The sequence below is a fragment of the Netta rufina genome (assembly GCF_964035555.1).
Source record: "Netta rufina genome assembly, chromosome: 4".
In the NCBI taxonomy this organism is placed as follows: domain Eukaryota; kingdom Metazoa; phylum Chordata; class Aves; order Anseriformes; family Anatidae; genus Netta; species Netta rufina.
Window position 1 is genome coordinate 74,557,597 of NC_140127.1, and position 17,718 is coordinate 74,575,314.

General features: G+C 43.5%; 1 protein-coding gene across 3 annotated transcripts in view; it reads right to left on the reverse strand.

Annotated features, from left to right (window-relative positions):
* SLC4A11 (solute carrier family 4 member 11) overlaps positions 1–17,718 on the reverse strand; it is a 96,049-nt gene that overhangs the window by 37,247 nt on the left and 41,084 nt on the right. For 2 of the 3 annotated variants that reach the window (XM_084286333.1, XM_084286331.1), the window contains exons 5-9: positions 15,211–15,442; positions 14,523–14,585; positions 13,905–13,986; positions 5,261–5,384; positions 2,034–2,240 (exon numbers count right to left, since the gene is read on the reverse strand). In XM_084286333.1, coding sequence (XP_084142459.1) covers positions 2,034–2,240; positions 5,261–5,384; positions 13,905–13,986; positions 14,523–14,585; positions 15,211–15,442 — 708 coding nt within the window. The remainder of the gene's footprint in view (positions 1–2,033; positions 2,241–5,260; positions 5,385–13,904; positions 13,987–14,522; positions 14,586–15,210; positions 15,443–17,718) is intronic. The other variant, XM_084286332.1, reaches the window with a different exon arrangement.

Consider the following 17,718-nt stretch of genomic DNA (forward strand, 5'->3'; position numbering starts at 1 on the left):
TGCTTCTTTCCCCTTCAGTAGGGGATGTGTGGCTTGTCCTTCTTTCTCCTCCTATTTGTGGTGGTAGCTCTCTTGGCCCTGCTATATTTTGGATTTGACATACTGATACCAGGTGGACTTACTCAGAAGGCTTTTCTTTCCCAGAGCTATTCTAGATGAAGTTCATGTGACAGAAGCCATCCTCCATCCTGCTACTGCTGAGCAGGCACAGCCCAGCCCTTTTTGGAAAATACACCCCTCCATCACACACAGTGGTATGGAACGGATATGGTCACAGCTAGAAAACATCAAAACCATCAGGGCCTCCTCCATGAGCAAAATCACAATTAGATGCCTCAGTAAACAAAAAGGATTTCAGGCTGACTTGATTATAGCTGTGAGGATGCTGTTTTGTCTAAATAATCCTGAGATGAGGCAAAGCAAACCGACTGTGCTGTGGGCACAGCATGGTACACAATTGCCATGCCCCCTTCGGTATTTTAGCACAGATAGAAATGAGCAATTGCTAAAAATCCCACTCACGCAGCATTTGAGGTCCATTTTTCTCCTGTCACTGCAGGATCAAGGGATAAAGGGAGGTGGGAGGCAGATACCACTGAGAGATCTGGCCCTCCTGCAGGCTTGCTTGTAATAACACAGCAGCTCCAGATTAAGGTATGTATTTCACTCAGGGTGGCTCACAGGTTGAAATTACACCTCTGGTTGCATATCAGTTTATTCTGATGTTAAATGGTTTCATTCTAGAGGGCTGTCACACAGGACAGGCAGAGGAGAAGGGCTTCTGGAGATGGCTTTCCTTAGAACTGATGAATGCAGGCTACGACCTCAAATCAACCCTTCTTCTCCAGGCAAAATTTGGCTTGCCAGGAACATGGAAAGAAGTCTCCAGCCTAGCTCCTAAAAATCAATCCTGGCAAGTCCCACTTTGGGCAAGCAGGGGCAGCTTTTCAAAAGAGATAAAGCAGACTTACTACTGCACATCCTTCAGCTCTCAAGGGATGCAGGCCAAAACAACTTCAAAACCCTTCATTTACCAAATCCAGACCAAGAACAACCAATGTCAAGAAGAAGCATTAAAAAAGAGTTGTCACTACACACTGCATTGGCTCAGAGATGTTGAAAGCTCTGTCTGGCCAAAGCTGTTGTCCCAGTGATAGAGGTGGAAACCACCACTTACGAGCAGGTATGGGGTCTACCAAAGTTCAAAGCACTACCTATAAACAAGGGGAGAATGCTGGAAAAACGTGAGCATTACTTGTTTCCAGATGTGCAGATCAAAACTCCTTAAATCTACTTCAGTAAGAAAAGAATTGGTGAATTTGCCAGCCTCTGCAATATAGACAACCCAAAAGTTGTCCTTTAAGGTTATTATTTGCAATTGTAGGGCAGGAGCAGACGACTAGGGATGGTACAAACAGTTTGTTTTTCAGGTATGCTGCTTGGTTAAAGAATGAATTTCTGAACGGAAAGGCAAAGCAGTGACCAATACACAGGAAATTCCAGAAAAGAAAGCGGAGTTACAGCATTTCCCTCAAACTTGAGTACAAAGCAAGTAACGTTTTACAGAGCTACAGATCAAACAGGGAGAAATCAGTCCAAGTACTGACAGGCAACCTTTAAGTGAAGTTATTGAGCAGGGACAGCCAAGAAGCCTTTCAGCTGTAGGAAAGACAAGCAGCAGCTTCTTCAGAGACTTCTGATTGTAAGGATTAAGTGCCTTGGACTGACACAGTGATCCATTAGTCCCACACTCGACTAGGCATCTGGATTCAAAGTCCTGCAACCATTTCACCCCCCTACTGTTCTGTGTCCCTTCAGCACCTGCACCTTTGAAGTGTTTTCTTTAGATTTACAGCAGGAGCTGAGGAAAGTGGACATACATATGGGAGCTGTTTATAGAAAGCTCAGTTCAGAGAGCTAGCTAGACAAGCCTAATGGATGCAAGCACCACAAGCTCTTCAAATCTTTACCCCAAAACCATTGCATTTACTTATTTGGACACCAAACCACTGGGAGATGTTGGCCAACCTTACCTTGAGGGGCTTAGGACTGTGTGACTTGTGCCCATCGTTCATTGCCGAGGGTCTCTGATTCACCACCGTCAACAAGTGGCGCTGGTGGACTAAGGCTTCCTTGAACTCCTCTTCGGTTTTGGTTTCTAGGAGTTTCTGGCGAAAGGTTATGTCTGAAAACATCGTGGCAAAGGTCCGGCCCACTTCCGTGGCAGTTTTGGTGCTTTTCTGAAGGGGGAAAAAAGAGAAATATGAAAAAATTTAAAACTATTTCATTTCACTGCCGGAACATAAAATGAAATATGTGCCCCACTAGGCATCATCTTCCAAGACTCCAGGACTTGAGCCAAGTCTGAATCAAGCTGAGCATGCACTTCATCCCCTATTCCCTCTTCATGGCTGCTATAACTAAATAATTAAGTCTTTGCTAGCCCTGCAACATCTCAGCATTGCTACTACTGGGGTGAAAAGAGACTGTAGTAAAGGCTCCTGCAGTACAGATATCTGTTCTGAGAGATCAATTGTGCATATCTGCTTCAGCTTCCTGTTTTCTGGGCATTAAAATAAAAATCGATCCCTTTGGCTTCTCTGGGGCAGTTCTGGCAGCACAAGTGGAGATTGAGAGCTCTCAGCTAAAGCAACTACTGGCATGGAAAAAAGCAGAGGGGGAAAAAAGCAGCGAGCACACACAAGCAGCACTGTCCATCTTCACCAAATCCTGGAAGGGACAGAAGACCACAACCAAGGAAAGGAGCAAGTGCCCACTTAGGTTAATGTTTCTGTAAGCCACGGGCCCAGTCTTTGATGGTCGACCTTCAACAGTATCCAAAGCCTGCCCTCCTGTTGCTCTGAGCACCTTGGAAATTAGGTACATATGGAAGGAATAAAGGAGACCGAGCTTTTCATCTCTACACAAACCTACAAAACCCAGGCTCTACAAACCCAGATCTGCTCATCTGCTTGCATACATGGGTCATGGCAGGTAAGATGCTTACCAAGGCAGTTTACAGAATCAGAGCTCCTTAAAAGTCCCCTTTTGATGAAATGTTTTTAACTCCCCTCTACTCTTAGCTATACTCAACAGCCATCATGTAGCCAATTCTGCCGATAGCCAAACAGCCACCCTCTTTTGGGCAGCCTCCAAACTGCTCGCATTACTGTAGAAGGTAGTAGTGAGCATGTGATTAATTTAAGCTGTCATGATTCATAACAAAGCAGATGAACAATTTCTTCATGAATGCAGCTGAGTAATTCAGTGATGCTCAACACCGAGGCATGGACATGCAGGTAGCACTGTCACCACTAACGCTCTGCTTGCTCTATTACTCACTTTGCCCTCCTTTCTCCTTTCATCTGTTCTCCCTCCATCACAGGGAAGTTCCCTTCAGACACACTTGCTAGGACATGCTCATTTTAAGTTTCTGGAGAAGAGTCTGGATGTAAGAGAAGATAGCCTGCTTCTGGGGTTAGCTTTTAGAGTTTGTAATCTTGATCCATTCAAACTAAACCAGCCTAGATTTGCCATTGCAGGGAAGGCTTCTCCTTACCTAGGAGCAGTCTCCTTGGGCTGGGTGTTAGAGTGGGTTACTTCAGGCTACCCAACACTGCTCCTTTGCTTTATTTTCCCCATTCTAACCTGTCTTTCCCAGAGACAGAAGAACAGTTTGGAGAAGCTAAGGAACCATAGAGATTTGAAAGAGTATTCTAGTTTTTCCATCTTCCATATTAGTGATGGATAAGGAACTAGATTCCTCAGTGCAACAGATGCCTACTTTCTGGACTTTTCCTCCTCCCCCCAACCAAGACTCATTTAATCTGTTAATGTCAGCAGGTTAATTATTTTAACTGCTGTACCAGAAATGCGTACTTAGAGCTGGCTAGATAAACTCATTTAAAATAAAGCATGTTGGCAACTCCAGCTCTGCTTGGCCTCCACTCCCTTTCCTTAATTTGATGCTGCCCATTGGAATTGCAAGCTTTCAGGACACAAGCGGATGCAGAGCCGTTTGTTGGGTGCTTTGCACATAGCTGGCTGGAGATAAGTGAGCTGCCACACAATGAGAGATCGATGCAATTGTGAGCAGGTTGTTGTTTGCCTGCTGCTTCTCACAGGGAACATCAATTTGTTTTCAGCCTGCTGGGTTTGAGATCTATGCCAAAAGCATTGAAGTGCTCAGCTGGGAAAGATCTGCCAGAAGGAAACACCAGTGTTTCCATTTAAACAACAGTGATGGTGGAAGGGGGAGGAGATGGAGCAGCCTAAAAGGTCCCAGGGTCATACAGATAGCAATGAAGGGCAGGAAATTAAACCTGGATCTGTCTTGTTCCAGACAAGGTCCCCAACCTCTCCAGGACCTCCCAGGAGCACAGACCTAGTAACCCCAAGGTGTTAACAGCCAACTTAAGTGTGAAAAGGTCTTTCACTTGAACCTTTCAACCATTAGTTAGCAGGACACACCAAGTTGATTAAGCCACTGCTTTCTAGGAAGGGAAGATGTTGATCCCTAATTGACCTTGATGCCTCCCCTGATATTGCAATGAACAAGCACATTACAAGGTCATTTGTTGGCCTTGTCTGCACCTGAGAACCAGTAAGTACACCCAAGCAAACTTTAACCTTACTGCTTCAAGTTCCAAAAGCTATAAAAACACTTTGGCACAGTGACTTTACACAGCACTCCAGGCTCTGAATATGAATAGCTTCACCTGTACTGCAAGAGAACTCATGGGCTGATATAATTGAGATGTAGTTCCATCTATACTGATGCAGCCACATCTGCAGTGTAACTGTCCCATCAAGAGCAGCCCAAGCTTTTGCAGACTTATAATAGTCCTTCACAAGCATGGTTTTAACTAGAAACAGCCTTTATTTTAACTAGGAATGGCCTTTACTTCCAAAACCAGGTAGCTAAACTAGTAAAGCTGAATCTGTGGAATATTACATACATCGTGGCTGTACCTCCAGCAAAAATTAAGAGTATGGGGACTGCAGACACTTGACCTGCAGCGTTCTCCCATGTCAGGCTAGAGGCTATTCCCCAGAATAAGTTGAGGACACAGACAATTGTAATCCACCCTTCACACACTGTTAGAATAAGCCATCTTGACAAGGGGTGGGAAAATCTCAGGCCTTTTCATATCCCATTATGTCTCAAAAATAACGTGTTGTCATTAACTCTAGGAGGAGACCAAGAAAATATCTTGGGAGAATCCCCTGAAGTAACACAGGGAATGTGAGCAGCACTCACCATTTTAGGAGGAGCCAAGACTAATATCACAAATCTCACTTCACAAGAGTTTTCACCCCAGTTCTGAGGTCTCTCGAGGCGGCTGATGCAAACGTGACGTCGCTGAAGGGACTTTATAGTGCAACTGTGGAGAAAGATGGCATGGTTATACGTGACACTATGAAACGTGCTGTGCAAGTTTGAAACATGCTGTGCTCTCTTGGTGCGAGAGTTTATAAAACACATTTTGGTTCTAAAAACAAAGTGCTGCTGGTTATGAAAGGTTCATTTCTGAAGTCTTTAACAGTGACTTCAACCTACATTCAGCCCGATTCTGCTAGTTTTATAGATTTTTATACACATTTTCTTAAAAGGAAGTCACTTTAAAAGTTACAAGGCTTATTCTCCCCCTCTCACCCCCATCTGCCTTTTAGCTTTTTAAAACCAACAAATCAAAAGATTGCAATATACTTCGTATTTGTAGAAACTCCTGCAAAATAGACCTCTTAAAAATAACACCTACATTAAGGGAGAGCAGTTTACACTTCATTTCATCTGATCTTCTAAAACGCTTTTGGAAACATTAAGGCAAGATGCCAAACCAACATATTTCCACTTCTTTCGCCTTGGGCAGATCTGTTTGAATGGATTTCCCAATTTGCTCTCAGCTGTTGTTTTCCCCTTTCTGGTACAGGTGTTACAGAAACCAAACTGATCTCCATGCTCAGGATCTGCAGAGGCTGTAGCAGGCAGGATTACTGCTCAGGGGCCAGCCCCACTGGCTCATTGACCAGCGCAACCTAGACTAGCAACAGGTTGTTTGAAATAAACACAGGGTATTTTTGGAGGCCATGAAAGACTAGGTCTGTCTCCACAATGGGATATTTAAACAGAGCTGTGATCTGGGTTATCATCACTTCTGCTGCTGGGAAACTCTGAAAAAGCAACAAACTGGCACGAAATAGTTGCAGTAGGTTATTACCAGCCTTGACCAGTCTCTTGTTTCTAATAGTCTCCTAGAAAGTACAGGGAAACACACAGCTTTTGCATATCAACACAGAAAGAGGCATGAAAGTCTGCTTTCCCAATTCAAAGTGCTTTTTTTCCTGGTTCAAAGTCATTTAGACTGCTTGCTGCCTTTTATTCATCCAGCAGTCACCTATCACAGTCCTTAGATCATCTCTTCCATCATTCCAACTCGTCTTTCTTTTTAAGATGTATTCTCAAACTCACATAACCTGAAGGTCACTTCCAGTAATGGCTCCTGAAGATCCTTGGCTGGGGACATACTAGCTAGGAGCACATCACATTTCTCATGAAGTTCCCAGAAACTTGCATACCAAGACACCCCATCAAATATTTTCTTAGTGAGTTTGCTTCCAGTCTGTCATCAGGAAGTCAAGCTACTTACACAAATTAGTCTGACAAAGGCACTTGTCTGAAAGCAACCAAACAGCTTCACTGTAATGAAATGAAGCTGTAAAATAGGTTATGAGTAAGAAAACAGCATTTCATATTTTCTACCTCCCCTCCACCGTGGGGCCTTGACTTCTTTCTACTCAGGTCATTTGAATTAGCATTGGAAGAGAGAAAAAACCAAGGCAGGTCCTAAGGTTAGGAATAAGTCTTCTCTAAAGTAATTGAAATGGAGTGCAAGCTTTGCCTGAGGTTCATACCTCAGCTGTCAAGCTCACTAAATTTGCTTTGAAAATGAAGGATTTCTGGTCATTCTGAACATAATTCTACTCTGGAGATGGCCAGAAACAGTTATTAGATACCTGTTGCTCACAGTGCTGTACCAACACTTTCCAGACATCATTCCTTTCCTACTGTGTCTATCAGGCAGTTCCCGACATAGCAAGGAGTGACTGAAGTACAGAACACGGCCTTATTACAGGACAAGGGATGATCACACCAGCACGTGCCCCACTGCTGAAGGTGGGGCAGGATACCAAGGCATGCATGGGAACATAACCTGTACCTACACACCATGTAGGAACTCAGACACCTCTCAGTAGCACTGCTCAGCAGCTTGCCTGATCCCACCATGTCTGAATGAATCCAAGAAATGAAACCTCAAAAAAAAAACAAAAAAACACACAGGATTTCAGCTCCTACCTGAGGCTGGAAAGCCAAGGCACAGGAGCCCTGCTCCTGAGATTGCAGGTTACTTGAAGAAAAAAATTATATAGGGCTATAATTAAGCAAGCTACACCTCTTCTTCAGGTTAAATGCTGCAGCTAGCTTTCTTCCTGAAGTGACAGGGACATGCTTGGGCTCTGGTAACTCGTCTGTAAGGCTGTGCTTTTTTGAGGTGACAGTCCTACCAACAGTGACAGTGTATAATATCAGGTCAACCTGAGAGCTTCTTCAGCTTGAAGGGATAAACTTAACTCTGCAAAGACAGCTCACTTTCACATACAAGCCACAAAGCGTACTGATCCTCTCTAGAGCTGTCCTGAGTTTTCCTAGCAGCCACCCCAAAACTTTGCATTTCTCTAAATCAGGAGTCTGATGATTTCTTACTTTGAAGGACTGGGAAAGCACGCCCTTAAAAGAACTTAGGATGCTTAGATTTACTAAAGATTTAACAACACTGAACATGTTCACAAGACACTGACAAACCTGTTGACATCATTACACATCTTTATCTGGAACAGTTTTATGCACAGATTTGGAGTTTGAGGTTTTCACACCTATGAGACAGTTTCCATCAACTCTTCTGTAAAGAGGTCGACTGAAGCACTGACACATTCAGCTAAATCCCAATACCACTTACACCAGTAAAACTGGGGGTAGACCACTAAACTTATGGTCAACTTTTGCACATATATTATTGCCAGATTATTATTGCTCGGGGTCTGATGCACCCGAGCTTTGCTACATGGAGTGGAGGAGCAGTGCCTGTCCACTGAGTGCAGCCTCATCCACACCAAGCTTGGTTTTACTGCTGTATCCAGTTATTTGGACAAAAACCTGCTCTCAGTACTTTCAATGTAAGCCCCTGTCCCTTCTGCCCATGTGTCAATCAGCAACTCACAATCTCAGCTGTTACCTAACTGACCTAAGTCCAGCTAGTTCCTGGTCTAGCACTTACTGCTCCATTTTGTTTTAATTCCAGAAGCTAGATACAAATATAAAAAGAACTCATACTGAAGCCCTTCCTAGATTTGTGCAAATATTTGTAAAGTAAACAACAACAACAACAGTTTGGTTCACATGGAGAAATCAAAAGCTATGCAGATCTGTAGGTAAAACTGCACAGGTCTGGCCAAAATAGAGGCACTTTGAAAACGAAACAACTCCAAGCAGCACTTAAACTCCCACTGAAAAATATCTGAAGGGCAAATAGCTAAAACCCCTCCAAAAACCTGAGGGCTAGCAAGACATTTTCAGCTGACTAAACTCAGTCTGGTTTGGCCAGAGGCTCCAAGTTCCCTTTTGGTCTGTGTTGAGCTAAATTTGATTCTTGTCTGGTTTGGACAGCAAGCTGAAAAATCTATTTTCACCCAGTATTACACACATATGGAAATACTGGGTTATGATTTAACGAGACACCAGGTTGCATTCTCAGCAATTTCATCATTATTCTCCAATAATTGACCTCATAAAAAAGGCTGTTTGAATTATAACACACTTTCCTGCTTTGCTGTCCTCCTCCTTCCAGGCTGCTTATCCTGCAAGCATCCAGCGTGGCATTTGGATGGTGAGAACCCACAACATCCCCCCAAAATCATCAATACCCCAAGTAACACATGCTGCTGGTCCACCCCACACCCAAGATGTTATCAGATCAATAACACGTTCCTCATACAAATCCTAAAAATGGCCAAACTTCAGAGACCAAGAAAAACAGAAGCCACCTTGAAGCAGGGCAAGAAAGGAAGTCAATTCAGAAACAAATTATCCCCTGCAGTAAGAAAAAATGCCCAGTAGAGGTAATCAGCTAGCCAGCCTTTTCCTGTCCCAGTGCAGAACAACAATGACGCTGCTTGTTCGCATCCACTGCAAATAAATCTTCTGTGAACCAGCTCCAGGCACAGGCTTTTCAGAAACCAGAATTTACAAGCGAGGAATGAAGCTGTGACCAGCAGGCCAGCTCACCAGCAGTTTGGCACAGGGTTGTTTCAGCAGTCCAGAGAAAAATTGCTCCAGGATGAGTATCGTCTTGGAGCACTAAATGCATTTGGAGCTCGAGGAAGACAAATCCTCTCCAGGGGAGTTAGGGAGAAAGTATTTCCTATGGGCCAGTGCATAAGGAGACAGCCCTGCACATTGTGGGCACTGGAGTGACTCATCCTTCTTGCCAAGAGCTCTCCTTTGGGACTCAAACTCGCAGTGAATAATTTGGATTTGAGAACTCCCTTCCGTAACACAGCATCTGCAAGAGCTTGGACTGACATTACCTGGGACAGTCCATCGAGGGTGCCTTTATGTACTTGAAGATCTTTGAACCCAAATAGCACTTGACAGATGACTGCTGCAAAGTGCAGAGAATGGGCTTGTTTTGCAAACTTCGAGTCTTGGAATCATTCCTTTAATGTTTTTTTGTTGTTTTTGTTTTAAAGAGTTGAACCGTTCAATTCCCCACAGCATCCCATTTAGACATTTGAAAGAAGGGCACTGTTCTGCAGGGTACACAGTAACTAAGATTTCTTTGAAATCTAAATTCTTTGAAGTCTTTTCAACACCTAAACCAGCAGTAAGTGGCTCTTCTGTAGATCTACATGCCCCTGGGACTGGGCAAATTTTTAGATGTGCATCCAGTGTGACACTTTTGTGTAGGCTTTACTTTTGTTCAGAGATGCATAGGTAACAAGGTTTCATACAACCATTGGTTTTACACTAGAAAAAAAGTTAATATTCTTAAATGCTACTAATATTCCTAAATGCTAGTCTTTTTGGATATCAAGCCAGACTGTTGCTTCGAGTCACCTCACACCACTAACTTTTGGAAGGCTACTGGTATTTTTGAGCTACCCTCCACGTGAATTTTTGCAATGACTACTATGAAAACAACAAGTTTTATAGCAGCATGGATGACACAAGCCTTTGAACCACCCTCTTCACCTGCAGATAGGTTTTTCCTCTGCTTTACCTGTTAGAACAGCTTTAAAAAAATCAGTTGAATGCACTAAAAGTAAACCCTTCACCAGTTCCTGTGCCTTACCAACCCAACCAAAGGAAACAGCTCTTCAATTACTGAACACAAACTACAGAGCAGCTTGCTTCCGTGTTCTTTTAAGGACTCAACTCTGGAAAACAAATCATACCCATCTCCTGGCAAGGAGAATATAGCCTGGAGGTGGTACTGCCTGAGGAGTTCCACTCAGCGCAGGCAACATTTGTTCAATAATCCAAACAGCTGCTGTTTCTCCTAGAGGACATCAAGTAAAGAAATATACCAGCAGTCAACTGACAGTAACTTTAACACCCTTAGAATTAGGGATTCTTCACCACATCCCAGGAAGAAAAAAGTCTGGCATTTGCATCTCCGTTTGTCACACCGTGAAAGAAGCAACTGGGTTTGACAGGACTTAGTTGTGATGAAAACCACTCCTCCACATGCTCTCCGCTGGACAAGGGGGGCTATCCTTGGGCTTTTTGAGCCACAGAGCTGGGCATAACCAAAACCAATAGCTCTTATATGGGCTTCTTCCCCAGCTTTCTGAATCCAGATATGTGAAGTATACTCAGTTTACCCCCTCCAGACTCTGGATCACGGTGGATCTGGCTGGTTCCTTGAGGAACTCAGAGCACCTTCCCAGCAGTACATGTACCTGCTGCAATCATTACATGCTGGAGGGGTACCACAGTGTGTCTATGAACTCCTAAAATCTGAGCTTCCTCATGCTAAATGACCAATTAAACCTGCAGATGACAGTTCAGCACTCCTGGCACTCCCTACTCTCAAACAGGTCCTTGGCTACCCCTTGTCCCAAGTTCTCTAACGAATCAGCTTCATACTGAAGAGACAGGAGGTGTCCATAACATTTTGGTCTTGCTCTTCTGGTAAATGCTATGAACAGAAGAAAAAAGCTGTGCCCATGGTTTCTAAGCTATGTGATTACAGCCTTGACTGATGAAGCTAAGCTGCATCTCTGAAGATCTGCTTTCTTGTTAGGAAAAGCAATCTTCACACCTCTGCAGCTGAAGGGTAGCAAGTGCCCACTACCCACTTGGTAGTGGGACATCAGCACTCAGCTAAGCAGCATTTTAATGAAGCAACCTCAAGGCTTCCTTATGCTTACGTACCCTCGTAATGGCTTCAGAAAAATCATTTTTGTCAGGAATTGGCAAAACCTAACCCTGAAGTCTGAGTCAGAAACCAGCTTTGCTGGACTTCAGCAGAACATTTGAATCTTGAGATCTTTGGTTTCCCCAGGCAGCTTATTCTGTTCTGTGGATGTAGCCCAGATGCATATGGTATCTGACCTCGCTAGTGGTTCAACAGACCTGAAACTGTGAGAGTGCAAATTACAGCAGGAGCAGAATAGCTACTTAACCTCAGAAGCATGCAGTGTAAAACCTAAGGTGGAGTGATAAGAACAGTCTCTCTTCCCAGCACAGAAGAGAGAAGGAACCAAGTTTGTGTGTCCTTTAGGAATGCTCCTCCTCCAATAGGTTCTGTAAAACTCAGTGAAGATCCCACACACAGGTACGTTTTTCTTTCTAAGCTAATTTAGGATTTAATATTTCTCCTCAAAATCAATGCAGAAGCAGTACTACCAAAGCCATCCCTGAGCTGCTGTTCCTCATTAATATAATCTTAGGATATTCAAGCCTATCTCATTTGCTAGGAATAACAAGTTAGTTAAGGCACACAGAAAACAGCAGTGCTGATTTAAGATTTAACAAAGAGTATAGATATTAAGCACAAGGAGAAAGAACAGTAAAAAGATATCTTAAAGGTTCTTCCCACTCATGCAGGAAAAAATCATCAACAAATTCCTTCTACTTCAGAGTTTTGGAAGTTGTTTTGCAATCTGACTTCAAGAAAAACGTAAGGTCTAAAAATATGGTTCTCAATCTGTTGCACAATAGCTGCAGCAGAAATACAGTGCAATAATTATATAATTATAGTTAATAACTCATCACCGCTTTCCCACCACTTTCTTCTCCCTCTTCAGAGCAACAAAAGGGAGAAACAAGGAAAGTTTTGCACAAGACACCTTTAGGCTGTAAGCTTATTCCTCAAATCATGTCTTGTCATGGAAGCTAGCATTACTCACATGGATGCATTCAAAGTTTTGGCTCACTTTCTGTAGGAAGGCTGAACCTACCCTTGTCAGCTTCATGTATATAACCACAGCATTTGTATCATGACCTCTAGAAGTGTTTTGTAATTAAGTCAATACTCTAAACTCTCTAAAGCCCTCTTACAGAGCCATGTCACATACCATCATGGAAGCTTCCACCCTCTGCACTTCCTAGAGTAGCGCACACATTCCCTTAGTGCCCTTATGCCTGTGGCATGCAAAAGGGAAAAAAACTCAGAAGCCCTCCTGGTTGATTGGCACAGAAAGACCATTTTGGTGTAGGAACTCATTTTCTCATTCATACAAGCTGTACTGTACATCCCAGGCAAAAAAAAGTAGAGGCTGACAGTAGCACTTAGACATTACTGCATGTCAGGTTCCTGTTCTATTAAAGAAGTGAACTAGATACCTTTTTACGTAGAAAGCACATCCTTCTCTTTCATAAGAGATTAGAAATAAGTTTAAAACAATCTATTTCTAAGGCAGAATCTACTTTTTTTTTTTTTCAGCCATAAGCAGAGGATAGGAAAATCACAGCTAGGAGGAGGAAAGCTACTATGACAGTTGTTCTAGCAAACCAGTTGTGAATTTTGCTACAGTATGTGCATTTACTCAGAGCCTTTAGGCACCCATCCAACATAGGTTAATTCCCAGAGAAATTACTGGGGTATTTCTTGACAACTTGACTTAGATTACATCTGCATACAGTGACAGAAAGTCAAATTGCATTGTTTTGGTTGGCTCAGTGACTCAGGTTTTGGCTTTCTTCTGCAAAAGGACAGTTTGGCTCACCCAGCAGGCTTGACTCTGGGACAGTGATTTCAAAACCCAGCAACCCAGTTTTAGTCAAGTGGAAGCTGGGGTGAAGCCACCATGCCTCATAAATCCCAGGTGACGGAGTCTTTACCGATCCAACATTTAACTGAGTTGACAGGGTCTGAATTAATTGCCAGACAACAATCACTGTCTGAATAGCATGAATTTCTGAATTCAATTTCAGTTGCAAAGTTTAGACGCTTTCAAAGGGTCTAAGAAGTCTTTCAGGATAAGGTTTCAGGCTTTGCCAAAGCAGTCAATGATCAAGTTCACTTGTCCTATTCAGGAGTTCCTGATTAACATTTTCAGTAATTAGCATTTCTTGGCTCAGATTTTTTCAGCATTCTTAGTTTGTTAACCCCAGATTTAGACAGTATCCAGCAACTTAATGCCTTGCAGAGACCATGACCATCTGCAGAGAGGAACAGCACAATGCTCAGAGAACCCACAGGCCAGGACAGATGGCCAAAGACATCACCAACTCAAATTTACAAGGGCATGTTCTGAACTGCTGTTCCTTCCTACAGCAAAAAGGGCTGCAAGTTTCAAGCCGTTTGTGTATTCTTATAATTAATAACCCAGGTACTTACATGATACAGAGCCAGGACTGCTGATACTGCACCCCCGTGACTGTTGCTGTGACCCCTTGAATTGTATCTGATAAGAGGTGAACTAGGAGAAGAAAAATAGAAACATTACAGGTTTGTCTACATTTGTTTTGCCACTGCAAATTACATTTCCTTTCCAACTGAAGCTAAATGCTAATACCAAGCATACTTATTTAACCGCATACTGGATTGATGCAGGGGTTGGGGATGACAATAGGAGAAAGTGGAAGCATTTGACCTGATGCTTTTGAATTCTGTCCCTAAACTCTCCAGTTTGAGAAGGCAGCTGTTTTCTCCCCCTAACAGCAGCCTACTGCAATATTAAGTCATTATATTAGCATTATTCAACACACACAGGACTAGAAGAGACTTCATCTTCCAACTCCCCTGCCCTCTCTCCCCTCTTTGTAATTACTATTCTCTGATCATTTTACGGCACTGCTTAATTTTTCTTTATTGGCAGAAAGCCTAAATTAAAGAGATTATAAATGCAAAGCTCTAAGACAGGCAGCAAGAAGTAACCAAAGCATGAACATGCTTACTACATGCTCAGGACTTGACATATCTGTTAAACAAATTCACTCAGGCTGTGACAGTTACATTTGAGATGCGATGTACATGTTTGTATATTCATTCCTGTTGGCTCTGAAACGTCATGGGTGCCTACAGAGAAACAACGCTTAGTTAAGCTTCTTCACATCTTGGGCTAAAAGGCAGTGTTTTAGACTATGCTATGACATTCAGTGGTAGCTCATAGTGACACGTAAGCTGAAGTTGGCTGGGGCTACCCCAGTTTTGAATTTCTGGAGTAAAACAAGGAGCTTATCACCCCTTCCAGTAGGCTGGGAGCAACACAAATGCTCAGCCCTCCCCAGCCAATTACTCATTCAAAGCAGTCAAACTCTCCCAGCCTGTGTGAATTCAGATGGAGAATCACAAGGCAAAGGAGCCACTTCTGAAGGGACACCAGCAAGCATCTCTGTACAAAACCAGATCTGACACTTTATGGACAATCACACCTGATGGGGCCAGACAAGATACTCCAGTGCTGGAGTCTCCTCCCCCCCAAAAAAACCACCAGTACATCTCATCTTAATGAAATAGGCACAAAACTCCACCAAAACAAAACCTTGGAGACATGAGTCCCTTCAGTCTAGGTCACAAAAAATAAAACCCTAGTGTCACATGCAACATGCAAACCTGGGGATCATGCAGTAGTGAGTAATCAACACACCCCCCAATAGAAAGGATAACAAATAACAGTAATTGCAAATAAGGAATTAATTACCATTCCCTTCTCGTGGGGTCCCTGAATCTGTGAATAAAGTGCTCATGATTTTTTCAAAGTTGCAGCTTGGCTCTGTGTTCTCAGGATCTTCGGCAAAATGTTTCAGCATCTCTCTAAGAACATCATCCAAGGAGGTGGCTGTTTCATCGAGGATGATGCTGGCTCTGGCCAAAAACCCATCCAGGTCTCTGTGGGCTCTGACTTCCTCCTCAAAGTTCTTTAACTTCAGGTACTGTGTTAAGAAGAGGTCAGAGCATTAGACAGGTGTACGTAACACCTAGCAAAGGACTAGGAACTGTGTAGTCCACAAGACAGTTTCATGTTACTGCCACAAAACCAGTGATTCTGGAATCGCTCTTTCCAAATCCCACTGTAGAAGAGAAGTTGTTTTATGTTATTAACACATTGAAGGCCTGCAAAATCAACACTTTTGCTCGTTTAGTAACCATGGGTGAATGTCTACGCACAGTTTTACACCCTGATGTTGAAAGCAGAAAAAAAAATCAATTTCACTGCCGAGGATAAAGCACAGAATTAAGTCTAGAAGCATAAACGCCTAAGGAGCATTTAGAAGCCTCTTTTGGTCTAAACAATTCAAGATGTTTGTAACAACACAGGCAAAGTTACTAGGAAGAAGTGAACTCTCAGCTCAGAAGCATGAAGAATTGTCAGCGTGCATCTCAGTGCATCTAAACCAGCTCTTCTCCAAGAGCCATCTCTGTCCTCCTAGTTCAGGAGCTCGAAGGGGAGATGGAATCCCATCCAGCTCATCACCTTTTTATACTTAAACTCCTATTGTTCCTACTCCTGAGGAAGTTTTCTTCCTCTCTACATAACATTTAGCTTTGAATCGATGCATGACAGGAGGAAAAACAGATGGCAGACAAAGGCTGGTACTGCCTCAACTCTCCGCTGTCGCAGACAGACTCACGGAGTCTTCCTTGAGATGGAAGGAACAGCCACGCTGTATTGCAGAACCTCAAACCTTTTCTGCGTTTGTCAGCTGTGACATTTGTTAATTGAATTATCAAACTACAGATGCGTCGTTCCCATTTCACAGTTCTTAGAAATCCGTGCACGCAGTTAACGCTCACGGCAGTGAGTCAAAAGCGGCTGACAGTCCTGTCCTTCAGCAGCTTGAGACCAAGCAAGGAAGTGGGAACCCAGGAATCTCACTTTGTTACGCAGATCTCCCATCCCACAGGAGGCCAGCCAAGCTTGAATTCACGAGGTCAGGACAAGATTTTAGAGATGCATTTAAGCCTTCAGCTCCTATTACGCTCAGTGAGAAGCACGCTCTGGATTGCTTTCACAGATCTGCCACCAAGTTGCCTCCACAAGCAGGACCTTGGCACGTTTCCCATGTTATGGGGCCACCCCACTGCCTGAGTCACAGATCCACTCCTCTCACATGTACCCTTTCTACCTTTTCCATTTATAGCCTAGACACAGGGAAAAACACTAACATCTCACTAATTACTGTAATTATCACAGCAACTATCAAGTTGTCAGTACACATCCATTGCAATTAACACTGTTTTACTTTGCATCAATCACTTCTTCCAGAGCCTTGGAGGATTGGGACCGAGGATTCTCTGAAGGATTTCACCGCCACCCCCAAGGCTTTAATGTTGTCTGCTTTTAGGAGAGGGTGACACAGCCATATTATCACCCCACTAAAAGAGGTGTCTAACTGCAAGTGGCCAATCAGCCTTACATTATCCCTGTATGAGAGCAGGTTAAAATAGCCATCACCACCTGGTAATGTTCATGGGATCACCTGGTGACCAGCAGCTGTTTCTCAGAGGTCTTCTTTCAGCTCATCTGGCACGCAGAGTCCGACCTAGGGCTTAGGTTCGGACAGCAAAGGGACTAAACCTAGAGAGAACTTGAGGTGGATTGCAAAGGAGGCAGCAAAAGAAGTATTGGGAAGGTCAAGAACAGTTGGAGTGCTATAGCATCAAGGAGCTTTCAAGCAAGCAAAAGGGGCTTCGTGTCATCATGCTCCCAACACTTGAGATGCCACCAGAAGGAAAACTGTGGAAGCAAGAAGTTGACTGATGGAGAGCAGGAATGAATCAGAGGCATTCAGAGGGCTGTTATCTGCCCACATCATCTCAATCAACACTGATTCCCCAGTGATCTGCACGAGACAGCACCATTTGCTTGCTGTGGCAGGACAGCTCTGTCAGCTACTTAATACAAGTCCTAAGGGTTCAGCTCCAGCTCCTGGCAATGCCTTCTGTAAATCAGACTCTCTATCCTCCTTCTCCTGGTCCTTTACAAGAAATAGGGGCAATAACTGTCTTTATTATCACTCCCATAACATTGGGTATGATACATGCGTAAAACACAAGGCAACGTGCCATGACGAGAGGAAATAAATACATCACTGCCTAGCTGAGACAAACCAAGAACAAATTAGCTGGATTGCTGGTACAGCAACACCTCAGAGATAGCTCAAACAGAACCTACTCCAGTCAGGACACCCACTGCTTTGAGCAGAAA